The following is a 14,727-nucleotide window of genomic DNA, read 5'->3' on the forward strand; positions in this document are numbered from 1 at the left end:
TTTGAAATGAAACTTCACACTTACAGGTCATCTTTTATGCTACATACATATATAAACTAACAACATTTACACAAACGTCTTTTGTTTTGTTTAATTTGTGTTACCAGTGAACTATGAATCATGTTGCATGGTTCAGACATTATTTTAATTGATGATTGTGGGGATACAACGGTACCAAATTTGAGGTCCACTTAACTCCTGTCAGTTGTTAGAAATTTTAACAGCCTCTTTGCAGCTTACAGCCTTACGACTGTATTCCTTTGTGTAAAGAATGGTTTATTCTGATCTGCAGCTCCGAAATACACGATTCATCCACTCTTAGATAATTATGAAAATCAGCTGATCCCAGCTGTGTAAGTACCAGAACGTGGGTGAATTTCTTTCCTTGTGTTAGCACTTCTTGCCCCATTACTTTCTCTCAGCTTTTTATGGCATTATTAACTCTAAAACAGTCAAGGCAAAACACCGATTTTGTTTGTGTAAAGCAAAGTGGGATATCTTACAAGATAAACACAATGAACTTTAGATGGACAAATCACAACAGGGTGGTTGAGGCGTGTGTAGGCTGCCACGAAATCAGTAGGCCAGCTGACAAATTAGTTTGTGAGTAGGAGCCTTTCATAGGGGCAATGCATCAATTCATTTTAGTCAGCTATTACTTAAAGGTAGACTGTGCCAAAATCGCAACTGCAGCTAATAAATAGATCTAACAACAGGAATGTAAACGCGGACGAGAAAAAAACATTCCCGAATTTATCACAGATTTCACGGTTAGAAATACACCTTCTGGGTGGAACTGCATTTCTATCCAGGTGAAAATACATTATAACATGGGTGAAAGTAGCGAACTTCGAATTCCAGAAAATATGGTACAATAATGTGTGTTCTTGCTTTGTAAAATACTACTAGATGATATTTTTAATCAAGAAAAGCTAAGCTTTCACATACAATACTGGTCATCAACAATTATTTGCTGTTCTTTTTGTCAGTGTGTGGTTGGGTAGGATCCTAAATTGCAGCAGCACAAGCACGATTGCAAATTTCTCTGCTGTGCACTGAATATTTGGTAGGTTATCTGGCTGAACGCGGGCTTCATCAATCATTTCCACTTTTCCATAGAAAAGACCATTACATGTGAAATTGCTCAAGCACTCAACTCTCACTTTTTTGAAGGGTAGTTATATTTTTTGGCCCTCATCAGTGTATCATTTGTAATCTCCGAAAGAACTAAAATAAATACGGAAAACTAATCTTCAAGCTGGGTCTTTTTTAGCACGTATTTCCTTGTAAGATATATTAGACACGAATATGCAAGCAAAAATTTCGTAAATAGATCTCCCCGCGACGAAAAACGTCTTTGCTGTAATGACTTCCATCCCAATTCGCATATCATATCTGCCACACTCTCTCCCCTACTACATGATAATACAAAACGAGCTGCCCTTTTTTGCACCCTTTCGATGTCCTCCGTCAATCCCATCTGGTAAGGATCCCACACCGCGCAGCAATATTCTAACAGAGGACGAACGAGTGTAGTGTAAGCTGTCTCTTTAGTGGACTTGTTGCATCTTCTAAGCGTCCTGCCAATAAAACGCAACCTTTAGCTCGCCTTCCCCACAATATTATCTATGTGGTCTTTCCAACTGAAGTTGTTCGTAATTTTAACACCCAGGTAACTAGTTGAATTGACAGCCTTGAGAACTGTACTATTTATCGAGGAAGATATATTAGACACGAATATGCAAGCAAAAATTTCGTAAATAGATCTCGCCGCGACGGATTTCTTTTGGAACTCGTGTGGATCACCTCACACTTTTCATTATTTAGTGTCAACTGACACCTGCCACACCATACAGCAATCTTTTCTAAATCGCTTTGCAACTGATACTGGTCTTCGGATGACCTTACTAGACGGTAAATTACAGCATCATCTGCAAACAACCTAAGAGAACTGCTCAGATTGTCACCCAGGTCATTTATATAGATCAGGAACAGCAGAGGTCCCAGGACGCTTCCCTGGGGAACACCTGATATCACTTCAGTTTTATTCGATTATTTGCCGCCTATTACTACGAACTGCGACCTTCCTGACAGGAAATCACAAATCCAGTCGCACAACTGAGACGATACCCCATAGGCCCGCAGCTTGATTAGAAGTCGCTTGTGAGGAACAGTGTCAAAAGCTTTCTGGAAATCTAGAAATACGGAATCAACTTGAGATCCCCCATCGATAGCGGCCATTACTTTGTGCGAATAAAGAGCTAGCTGCGTTGCACAAGAACGATGTTTTCTGAAACCATGCTGATTACGTATCAATAGATCGTTCCCTTCGAGGTGATTCATAATGTTTGAATACAGTATATGCTCCAAAACCCTACTGCAAACAGACAATGATATAGGTCTGTAGTTAGATGGATTACTCCTACTACCCTTCTTAAACACTGGTGCGACCTGCACAATTTTCCAATCTGTAGGTACAGATCTATCGGTGAGCGAGCGGTTGTATATGAGTGCTAAGTAGGGAGCTATTGTATCAGCTTAATCTGAAAGGAACCTAATTGGTATACATTTTTTTTTTTTGTTTTAGGGCGCAATACTGCTATCGTCATTAGCGCCCGGTCTGTGACTTAGGAAACAGTAAAAAGCCGAAATTGAAAACCAGCAGCAATGAGAACAAAACTCAAAAAATTGGAGAAACTAAAAGCAGAAGGAAGGCTTAAAAATCCACTACAGAAAGGGGTTGGTAGTCCCCAAAAAAAGCTTCAAATGACTGACGTCATTTCACTGGCACTAATAAACTCGAGAACGCGATCGGCTGAGCGCGTATCATCTGCTAAAATCGACGATATATCAGGCGATAGCTGTAGACGGGAGCGTAACGGATTAAAATAGGGGCACTCAATTAAAAGGTATCTTACCATCCACAGCTGAGAGCAGTGGGGACACAGTGGGGGAGGATCGCCGCTTAAAAGATGGCTAAAAAGACAGTGCCCTATCCGGAGTCTAGTTAAAATTATCTCCTTCCGACGACGCGTTCGGGAGGAAGAGGTCCAAGCACAAGGAAGAGCTTTCATGTCCCGCAATTTATTATGGGTAAGTGTCGACCAATGCATGTGCCATAAATGAACAACACATCGACATAGAACGCTCCGTAGATCAGCGAAGGGAATCGATTGAATAGCTGGCCGAGGAAGAGAGACTGCAGCCTTGGCTGCAATATCGGCCGCCTCATTTCCACAGATACCGACGTGTCCCAGGAGCCAGAGGAACGCCACCAAGATGCCCCCCAGGTGGAGCAAGCGCAGACAGTCCTGAATCCGGTGGACCAGAGGGTGCACAGGATAAAGAGCTTCGAGACTGAGGAGAGAGCTGAGAGAATCTGAGCAGATAACATACTGTATCCGCTGATGGCGGCGGATGTAGTGGACAGCCTGGAGAACAGCGTAAAGCTCCGCAGTATAAACCGAACACTGGTCGAGAAGCTGAAAGTGATTTAGGGTGTCGCCAACAATATAGGCACTCCCTACACCTAACGATGTTTTCGAGCCGTCGGTGTAAATAAATGTGGCGTCCGTCATTTGTGCACATAGAGCAGCAAATGCCCGACGATAAACAAGTGAAGGGGTACCATCCTTGGGAAATTGACAAAGGTCACGGAGCAGGCAGATCCGGGGACGGAGCCAAGGCGGTGCTGTACCCCAAGTTGTCAAGAAGGTTTTAGGAAAGCGGAAGGAAAGAGAATGGAGCAGTTGACGGAAGCGGACTCCCGGTGGTAGTAGGGAGGAGGGGCGGCGGCCTGCATACCCTACATCAAAGGAGGCGTCGAAAAAAATGTCATGGGCTGGATTAGCAGGCATGGAAGACAGATGGCTAGCATAACGACTCAGGACTGCTCGCCGATTGGACAGCGGAGGTTCAGCAGTCTCAGCATAAAGGCTTTCCACATGGCTGGTGTAAAAAGCTCCAGACACTAAACGTAATCCACGGTGGTGGATAGAGTCGAGACGCCGAAGAATAGACGGCCGAGCAGAGGAGTAGACTATGCTTCCATAGTCCAATTTCGAGCGCACTAAGGCGCGTTAGAGGCGGAGAAGGACCACTCGGTCCGCTGCCCAGGAGGTACCATTCAGGACACGGAGGGTGTTGAAGGATAGCAGACAGCGAGCCAAAAGATAGGAAACGTGGGAGGACCAGCACAGTTTTCTGTCAAACATAAGACCCAAGAATTTAGCGCCGTCTGAAAACGGAAGGTTGACAGGACCTAGATGTAAGGAGGGCGGAAGAAACTCCTTACGTCGCCAAAAATTAACACAAACGGTCTTACTGGGAGAGAAATGGAAGCCGGTTTCGATGCTCCAAGAGTGGAGGCGATCGAGACATCCTTCAAGACGTCGTTCAACAAGGCTGGGCCGTTGAGAGCTGTAGTAGATCGCAAAATCGTCCACAAAGAGGGAGCCCAAGACATCAGGAAGGAGACAATCCATAATTGGATTGATGGCAATGGCAAACAGTACAACACTCAGCACTGAACCCTGGGGTACCCCGTTTTCTTGGGAGAAAGTACGGGAGAGAGTAGTGTTCACCCGCACCCTAAATGTGCGCTCTGCCATAAATTCGCGAAGAAAAAGGGGCAGCCGAACCTCGAAAGCCCCAAGAGAACAGTGTGCGGAGGATGCCTGTCCTCCAACAGGTATCGTATGCTCTCTCCAGATCAAAAAATATTGCTACTGTTTGGCGTTTCCGGAGAAAATTGTTCATGATATAAGTGGAGAGAGCAACAAGATGGTCAACTGCAGAACGATGCTTTCGGAATCCGCATTGGGCAGGTGTTAAAAGACTGCGGGATTTCAGCCACCAAGCTAAACGGTAATTCACCATACACTCCAAAACCTTACAGACACTACTCGTGAGAGAAATGGGGCGATAGCTAGAGGGGAGATGTTTGTCCTTTCCAGGTCTGGGAAAGGTACTGTCGGTCCAAATTCGATTATAAAGGCGAAGGAGGTAACGCAGACTATGGGTTGATAAATGCAGCAACATTTGGATGTGGATACCATCCGGTCCTGGGGCGGAGGAGCGAGAAGAAGAGAGTGCATGTTGGAGTTCCCGCAAGGAGAAAACAGTATTGTAGCTTTCGCGATTTTGAGAGGAGAAAGCAAGAGGTCGCACTGCCGCTGCACGTTTCATCGGGAGAAACACTGGCGGGTAATTTGAAGAGCTCGAAATCTCAGCAAAGTGCTGACCCAACGAGTTAGAAATTGCGACGGGGTCCACTAACGTATCACGTGCGACAGTGAGCCCAGAGACCGGGGAGAAACTAGGCGCGCCTGAGAACCGTCGAAGCCGACTCCAAACTTCCGAGGAGGGAGTGAAGGTGTTAAATGAGCTAATAAAGAATTTCCAGCTTGCCTTCTTGCTATCGCGGATGACACGACGGCATCACGCTCGGAACTGCTTATAGCGGATACAGTTGGCCAAAGTAGGATGGTGGCGGAAAACGCGGAGAGCACGTCGCCGCTCACGTATTGCATCATGGCATGCCTCGTTCCACCAAGGAACTGCGGGGTGCCGGGGCAATTCGGAGGTGCGTGGTATTGAATGTTCCACAGCTGTAAGAATAACATCGGTAATATGTGTGACCTCATCGTCGACGCTGGGAAAGTGACAAAAAAAGTGTCCAATCGGCTTGGGCGAACTTCCAGCGTCGCGGGCGCATGTAGGGCAGTTGAGGCTGCAGTCTAAGGACACATGGAAAGTGGTCACTCGAGTGTGTATCATCAAGGGCGAACCATTCGAAGTGCCGAGCTAGCGGAACAGTACCGCCCGCAAGGTCCAAATGAGATAAATTTGTCGTGGAGGCTGACAAAAATGTAGGGACCCCAGTGTTGAGGCAAACTAGATCTGCTTGGTGGAAGACGTCTAGCAATTGTGAGCCACGTGGACAAGGATGTGGAGATCCCCAAAGCGGGTGGTGGGCATTGAAGTCCCCAACCAGCAAATATGGGGGTGGAAGCTGACCAAGAAGATGAAGGAGATCAGCTCGTGCCATTGGTGTGGACGATGGAATGTATACAGTACAAAGAGAGAACGTGTATCCGGAAAGGGAAAGACGGACGGCGACAGCTTGGAAGGAAGTGTTTAAATGGATTGGGTGATAATGGAGAGTTTCATGGAGAAGAATCATGAGTCCTCCATGTGCTGGAGTGCCTTCAACAGAGGGGAGATCATATCGGATGGACTGAAAATGAGGGAGAACAAAGCGGTCATGGGGACGCAGCTTTGTTTCCTGAAGACAGAAGATGACCGGCGAGTAGGATCGTATGAGGACCGACAATTCATCCCGATTGGCTCGAATGCCGCGGATATTCCAGTGGATAATGGACATAGGGTGAACAGAAAATGGAGGAATGTGACCAAGGTCGCTGTCAACTCAACGACTGCTCAGAGCTTGCGACCGACAGCATGGAATGGCATTCAGCCGAAGGCAGAAGATCCTGATCCATAGGTTGGTCAGGAGCAGCTCCTGCCACCAGCGATCAGCCGGTTGAGCGGCCGCCAGCAGTGCGCCTCGGCGACACAGAGGACGGCCGAGGGCGATTTCCGCCAGGTGGTGCTGTAGATGGGACACGCCTTGGCGGAGAAGGAGAGGAACTGGGTTTCTTTGTAGCCTTATTGTAAGTATGATGTTTAGAGGAAGGAGGAACCGATGCTTGTGAAGTTGGGGTACGTAAAAACTCTTCATGAGTATGCTCTTTTTTCGAAGTCTTGGTGTCTGACTTTTGGGCTCGAGATTTAGCAGAACTCGACGAAGGGTGAGCCAGAGAGTGGGCAGGCGAAAGTGGTGAGTTGAACGGGCGATCTTTGCGCTGGCCGATCTGACGACCGTGGCACTAAAGGTGAGGTCGCAAGTCTGCGTGGCCGCCTCCTTTGTTGGCCGAGGAGAAGCAAGGACAGTGCTGTTTTTTACTTTCTGAGGCACGGTGGGCTGTCGACTGGCGAATAATTTTCGAGCAGCAAAGGTCGACATCTTTTCCTTTACTCTAATTTCCTGGACGAGCTTTTCATCCTTAAAAACGGGACAATCTCGAGAGGAAGCAGCGTGGTCACCCATACAGTTGATGCAGCAAGGGGATGGAGGTGGACAAGCACCCTCATGGGCATCCTTGCCACATGTAACACATTTGGTCGGATTGGAACAGGACTGGCTGGTGTGATTGAACCGCTGACACCGATAGCAACGCGTAGGGTTTGGGACGTAAGGGCGAACGGAAATTATCTCATAGCCTGCTTTGATTTTCGATGGGAGTTGAACTTTGTCAAATGTCAAGAAGACAGTACAGGTTGGAATGGTGTTCGTGTCAACCCTTTTCATAACCCTATGAACAGCCGTTACGCCCTGGTCAGACAGGTAGTGCTGAATTTCTTCATCAGACAATCCATCGAGGGAGCATGTATAAACGACTCCGCGCGAGGAATTTAAAGTACGGTGCGGTTCCACCCGGTCAGGGAAGGTGTGTAGTAGTGAGGTACGCAGCAATTTTTGTGCCTGGAGGGCACTGTGTTTCTAACAACAGGGTCCCATTCCGTAATCTGGAACAAGACTTTACAGGACCTGCAATTGCGTCGACACCTTTCTGAATAATGAAAGGGTTGACCGTGGAGAAGTCGTGACCTTCGTCAGACCGAGAAACAACAAGGAACTGTGGCAACGATGGAAGAACTGACTGTGGCTGAGACTCAGTGAACTTACGTTTGTGAGCAGACATAGTGGAAGGTGAGGAAACCATTGCGGAAGAATCCCCCATGATTACCGGCGTCTCCGATGGCGCGCTCCTCCCTTGTGGGGGCCCTCTCTGGGGGCACTCCCGCCTTAGGTGATTGTTCACACCTCAGGTCACACCTCCCGACAAACGGACGGAGGGACCAATCGGCACTTTCGGAAGGTATCAGCTCGGGTAATCACCCCTCACTGGGCCTGGCTGTTACCAGGGGGTACGTACGTGTCCTACCTGTCTACCCGGGGTGGGGAATTACGCGTTACCCCGTCACCGGCTACGCATGGAAGTGTGTGGGTCGGCCTTCAGACACGCACAGGGAGGAAGAAAGAGAAAGCGAAAGGAAAGAAGAGAGGTCTCAAACGCCGCAGCGGAGAAAAGGGTAAAGAGAAGAGGTAAGGAAAAGAGAAGGACAAAGGAAGGATGAAGACATACAAGCAAGGAAGGCGAAGAATGCGGTACATTTACAAGTGTCCGTCTCCGGACGTAGGCACAAACCATACTCCCAGAGGAGGAGAAAGGGAAGGAAAGGGCCAGAGGTGAGGGGGGGGGGGGGGCTAAGATGGGAGATGGGGAAGGATGCGGAAAGGGAAGGTATGCAGCCCGTTAAGGAAGGAAGGCCACATTAGCTCGGGGTCCTGTGCTCGCTACGCACGTATCCACAAAAGAGTTGTGGATCCCCTGGGGGGTAATTGGTATACAATCTGGACCTGAAGACTTGCCTGTATCAAGCGATTTGAGTTGCTTCGCAACCCCTAAGGTATCTACTTCTAAGAAACTCATGCTAGCAGCTGTTCGTGTTTCAAATTCTGGAATATTCCATTCATCTTCCCTGGCGAAGGAATTTCGGAAAACTGCGTTCAATAACTCCGCTTTAGCCGCACATTCATCGGTAACAGTACCATCGGCAATGCGCAGCAAAGGTATTGACTGCGTCTTGCCGCTTGTGTACTTTACATACGACCAGAATTTCTTCGGATTTTCTACCAAATTTCGAGACAATGTTTCGTTGTGGAACCTATTAAAGGCATCTCGCATTGAAGATGTGCATTTTATTTGCATCTGAAGTTTTATTTTGGTGTTATTCTCTTGTGTATGTTTTATTGCTGCAGCGGCGACCTAAAGTAATATTCTTTGTAACAGTATAAATTCTTACAAGACAAAATTACAAAAATTTAGCTGAAAACAATGAAAAATTAGAAGAAATCAAAAACATTAGTAGGTTTTTCCCAGAGTTCCCATTTGTCCTGGAACATATTACACCCTGTATTACATAAAGGTAGACTAGGTCAAAATCACAGTTGTGGGGAATAACCACATTTGATGTAGTAAAGGTAGAAAACTTTGTCCTTTCTGCCTCACCACTTACTGCTGATCCCCTCTGCAGAAACATGTGCCTCACCTGTGTAGCTCCAGCTCCCGTAGGTGGGAGAGTGTGGTGTTGCAGCCCATGAAGTACGTGTCCGCCAGCCGCGGGTTCGAAAGCCAGCAGCGGCGGAAAGCCAAGAACTCGAGGCTGCTCGGCAGCGTCCCTGGCCGTACCTCCTTCTCGTCAATATGCTGGTCCCACAGCACCAACGACTTGAGGTTCGGGCAGCGTGCATCCAGCTCTCTGATGAACTCCCCAGACACGTAATCACCAAGATTCGGGTACATTCTGTGCAAAGAGAGGTTGTTTTAAAAGAGGGGGAAGGGACCAAACTACGAGGTCATCAGTTGCTCGTTCATAATAAAATAATGCCACGAGAGTGAGAATAAAATAGACGAGAGAAAACAAAACAGAAAGAAAGGAAAAACCACAGGAACGATGGAAATGCAACGGCCACTGAAAGGAGCAAAAGAGGACAAGAAAACAACAGAGATGCAAGAAACAGAAGAGAGTAAAACAAGGAAGCAGATTACAGTGGCTGGCCAACCACAAAAATGAAAAGGAAAAGCCAGCCACCCTGCAACACATTAAAACCTCCACCCTAAAACCACTAGGGTGGTGAACACAGAAGGACAAAGGACAGGCACTAAAACTCAGATCGAATGATAAAACCCACCCTCACAGATGAAATGTAAAACCAAATCAGCCGATGACGGGTTGTCTGCTAAAATCAATGATAACGAGTCCGGCAACTGAAGATGAAGTCACAGGGCAGCCAAAGAAGGACAGAGCAGAGTAGTACGGGCCACTGTCAACCGGGCACCGCACCGACACTGAGGTGCGCAGCTCACCGTTGGACTAGAAAAGAAGGTCCCTGTGAAATATGATACCCTGGACCACCTGGAGGTGACTGGGGTTGCTGAAGCTGATGGATACAGAAACATCCCCAGCTTTTCACAAATGAGTAATGCCTGTGACTCAGCAGAGGATGCTGTTTTGATCGAGACTGACCCAGGTCTCATTTTGGACAAGCCCTCCACCTCCCCAAACTTGTCCTCTAAATGCTCAACAAAAAACTGAGGCTTCATCGTCACGAAAGATTCCCCCATCAGCTCTCGAACATACAAGGTATCGGAGAAAATAAGATCCACTGCCATCCTTATCCTGGCGTTCCTCCCACAGTGTGGCCAGGGAGGGGAACGATCTGGGGTCATATTTCTGTGCGTTGAATTGAGCACGTGAACTCTTCGAGACTGCTGGTGTTTCACCACCAGCAAGGGATGACGGATTATGCGTCATCACGTGTCATCCGCCCCCACGCCACCCACTCCGACCGGGGGCCCTCCCCACGGGGGACACCCAGAGGCAGCAAAGGCCACCTGGCAGGATGGCCATTGCTGAGAGTCCCGATGCTCCAGGGGGATGGGCATCTACCCCTTGGCATACGTGGGGAGTTAACAGCACTGTCATCAGCAGAGTGATCCCTGTGTGGTCAAGGGGGTACAACCAACGGGTACACGGCGGCCCCACCACAACTGTGCAAAGAAGTCCACGGTCATCGTCAATGCAGAAATCGACACTGCATTGTGCATGGTGGGAAACACACCCAGAAAGGTGTCCAATTTATAGTTTTAAGTTCAGTGTAATAAATGCTACACAGTGGTAAAACCCCTATATTCATTTTGAAACACCCTGTATTTCATTGCAAACATGGAGAAACTAGCTATTAAGAATGTTTTAGTTCATCAGAGTAAGTCTAATAGATTGTATCAGTGCATCAAAGTTATAACTCAGATTACGCAATACACAATTTATAGAATTTATCAGAGCACTGACTACATACAGTGCATGTTCTGTTTTATTTGACCCACAGTTTTCTGTAAAGTTTGATACCCACAATATCGAAACACTATTTCTCGAACCATTCCCATACTCGGTAATTTTCGACGTGTTAACAGTTCTCGTTTCAGAGATCTCTTACTTTGATGTAATTGGTAGTTAACTGTTCAGCACACAGTAGTGACAGGTGTGTCTAACGAAGCATATTTCTTCATAAGACAATTAATGGTAGTTCCTTATTCTCTTGTATATTGTGGTAATTTCTAAGCAGTGTCTAAGTTTTGCGAATCTGTGGTGGGTAGCACAGGAAGCCAGTAGACAGTCGGTCTAATTGTACTGGTCATCACACATACATGTTAAGCTGTACACTGATGAGGACAGTGTGACAACTATTAAAGCACACTGAAGCACAATACTATGCAGCAGAAAAAACCAATGCAGGAGCCGATGTACACGAAGTCCCCTAGGTTGTGCCACACACCCTCTAAATGATGATATGAGTTTATCTTAGCTGACATGTTTTCCAGATGTTTTTTTAATAAGATAGAGAGCAGTCACGTGTGATAAGATACTTGTGGTACTTGTGACAGAGAAAATTGCCATCAAATTGCACATTGAGCTCAGTGCTAGCATCTTTGTTGTTGAAGTGAGATGCACAAACATCACTCTTATTGGTGCTGGGCTTCAGTCTCCATTTTTTTAAATACGAGTTGAATATAGCCAAGTTCTCTGTCAGTTTTCCTTTGACCCACTGAGCTCTTTTCAGTGACAAGCTGGAGTGATATCGTCTGCAAAGCAGAATTTATTTTAAGATGTTTTTGGAAGATCAGATAAATACAGGCCAAACAGGAGAGGTGTGATAGTCTTGTGGCAGGTCATTATTTAGTTTCTTATTAAGTTTATTTTCACAAAAGCAAATCTGGAAGTATTGCTTGCTTGTGTGCCTAGCTGTAGGAGGGGCTGGGCAGTAAGCCCAGTGCCCTGGCCGCCTTTCACCCCTGGGAAAGATTCCCAGCACTCATTTGATAGCTGGCCAAGTGGACCTCTGTCCATCCTGGAGGGACTGGAATGAGGAAAATCTCCGTGTCTTGCTATCCCCACATCATCGTAAACTTTATTTCGTATGTATATGGTTGAATTGAAAATACAGAAGTAGTTATTTTGTTAAAAACCTCTTTCATATTTTATGTAAACTTGTGCAATGCAATAGTGTGTGTCCAGAGATGATATAACAATGATTTGAGGAAGATAGCTGGACAATAAATGAAGGTTCTTCCCTGAATTAAGAGATACAATATTGGTTGAGCTAATTGAGCTTGAGTACAAGACACATTAGAAAGCAATGTATTAAAGAGATTGATATTAATCCTGCACTGTTGTAGAAAGCTATTGTGCAAGAAAATGTAAAGTAAAGAAATACATCCAAGGTGGCCAAGTGTGCTGTAATGATTGTGAAGGACATTGAGATTGTGAACTTATGTTTTAACAGATATTTTCAATTCCATTTTTGCAATGTGTAGCTTGTCAGCCCAAACTAATACCACACGACAATTCTTTCATGTCAAGCCCGGCATCAGCAGAATGCATTGGTTTGTTTCCAGTTTCAAACAAAATGATTTTTTAATGAATTTCATGTGTCCATTCAATAGAGAGGTCCCAAATTAGTCTAGTGCAGTAATTGTTTTAGTGAAATCTATTAACATGGAGAGTAAATCACACGGAATAACTGGCACTCCAGCAATGACTGAGCAGCTGCTTCTGCAAGGCAGTAGCAGTCAGTGAGATCCAAGGCAGTGCTGGAATACCAGTTATTCCACATGTTTTACTGGCCCCGTCTATACAAATCGACAAAACCACACCGGTGAGAGGCTCCCACTGTCACAGAGAAGAAGTTCGTTTGCATTTTTGTGGCAATTAACGCACTGCAATCGTTTCCTCAATTTCCTGAGAGTAGCACAGTACACTTCATCTTGGCACTGTGAGGGAGGACATCAAACAATAACACTTTGCAGTCCCAGAAGACCATTACCACAATTTTTACCAACTGAGGAAGCAGGTTGCAACTTTTTCTTCAGAGAAGAGGCAATGTGGCGTCACTCCACAGATTGCAGTTTTGTTTGCTCTCGAATGTGACGAACCCACACTTCATCGCCTGTGACAATGTTCGACAAAAAATTGTCAGGGCCAGCCTCTTAACGCGCAAGCAATTCCACACAGATGGTCCTCTGTTGCTCTTTACAGTTTTCTGTTAATCAATGAGGAACACAGTGGGCATATACCTCCCAGTACACCATTATTACAGTTGTTGTTGTTGTTGTCTTCAGTCCTGAGACTGGTTTGATGCAGCTCGCCATGCTACTCTATCCTGTGCCAGCTTCTTCATCTCCCAGTACTTACTGCAACCTACATCCTTCTGAATCTGCTTAGTGTATTCATCTCTTGGTCTCCCTCTACGATTTTTACCCTCCACACTGCCCTCCAATGCTAAATATGTGATCCCTTCATGCCTCAGAACATGTCCTACCAAACGGTCCCTTCTTCTTGTCATGTTGTGCCACAAACTCCTCTTCTCCCCAATTCTATTCAATACCTCCTCATTAGTTATGTGATCTACCCACCTAATTTTCAGCATTCTTCTGTAGCACCACATGTCAAAAGCTTCTATTCTCTTCTTGTCTAAACTATTTATCGTCCATGTTTCACTTCCATACATGGCTACACTCCATACAAATACTTTCAGAAATGACTTCCTGACACTTAAATCTATACTTGATGTTAACGAATTTCTCTTCTTCAGAAATGCTTTTCTTTCCATTGCCACTCTACATTTTATATCCTCTCTACTTTGACCATCATCAGTTATTTTGCTCCCCAAATAGCAAAACTCCTTTACTACTTTAAGTGTCTCATTTCCTAATCTAATTCCCTTGGCATCACCCGATTTAATTCGACTACATTCCATTATCCTCGTTTTGCTTTTGTTGATGTTCATCTTATATCCTCCTTTCAAGACACTGTCCATTCCATTCAACTGCTCTTCCAAGTCCTTTGCTGTCTGACAGAATTCAATGTCATCGGCAAACCTCAAAGTTTTTATTTCTTTTATTTTAATACCTACTCCGAATTTTTCTTTTGTTTCCTTTACTGCTTGCTCAATATACTGATTGAATAACATTGGGGATAGGCTACAACCCTGTCTCACTCCCTTCCCAACCACTGCTTCCCTTTCATGCCCCTCAACTCTCATAACTGCCATCGGGTTTCTGTGCAAATTGTAAATAGCCTTGCACTCCCTGTATTTTACCCCTGCCACCTTGAGAATTTGAAAGAGAGTATTCCAGTCAACATTGTCAAAAGCATTCTCCAAGTCTACAAATGCTAGAAACGTAGGTTTGCCTTTCCTTAATCTTTCTTCCAAGATAAGTCGTAAGGTCAGTATTGCCTCACGTGTTCCAATATTTCTACGGAATCCAAACTGATCTTCCCCAAGGTTGGCTTCTACTACTTTTTCCATTCGACTGTAAAGAATTCGCATTAGTATTTTGCAGCTGTGACTTATTAAATGATAGTTCGGTAATTTTCACATCTGTCAACACCTGCTTTCTTAGGGATTGGAATTATTATATTCTTCTTGAAGTCTGAGGGTATTTCGCCTGTCTCATACATCTTGCTCACCAGATGGCAGAGTTTTGTCAGGACTGGCTCTCCCAAAGGCCGTCAGTAGTTCTAATGGAAAGTTGTCTA

General features: G+C 45.7%; 1 protein-coding gene across 1 annotated transcript in view; it reads right to left on the reverse strand.

Annotated features, from left to right (window-relative positions):
* Positions 1–14,727, reverse strand: part of LOC124552709 — a 77,371-nt gene that overhangs the window by 54,290 nt on the left and 8,354 nt on the right. Inside the window, exon 4 of the mRNA XM_047127051.1 lies at positions 9,178–9,432. Within this exon, the coding sequence (XP_046983007.1) occupies positions 9,178–9,432 (255 nt within the window). The remainder of the gene's footprint in view (positions 1–9,177; positions 9,433–14,727) is intronic.

The sequence above is a fragment of the Schistocerca americana genome, chromosome 10, assembly GCF_021461395.2.
Source record: "Schistocerca americana isolate TAMUIC-IGC-003095 chromosome 10, iqSchAmer2.1, whole genome shotgun sequence".
NCBI classification, from domain to species: domain Eukaryota; kingdom Metazoa; phylum Arthropoda; class Insecta; order Orthoptera; family Acrididae; genus Schistocerca; species Schistocerca americana.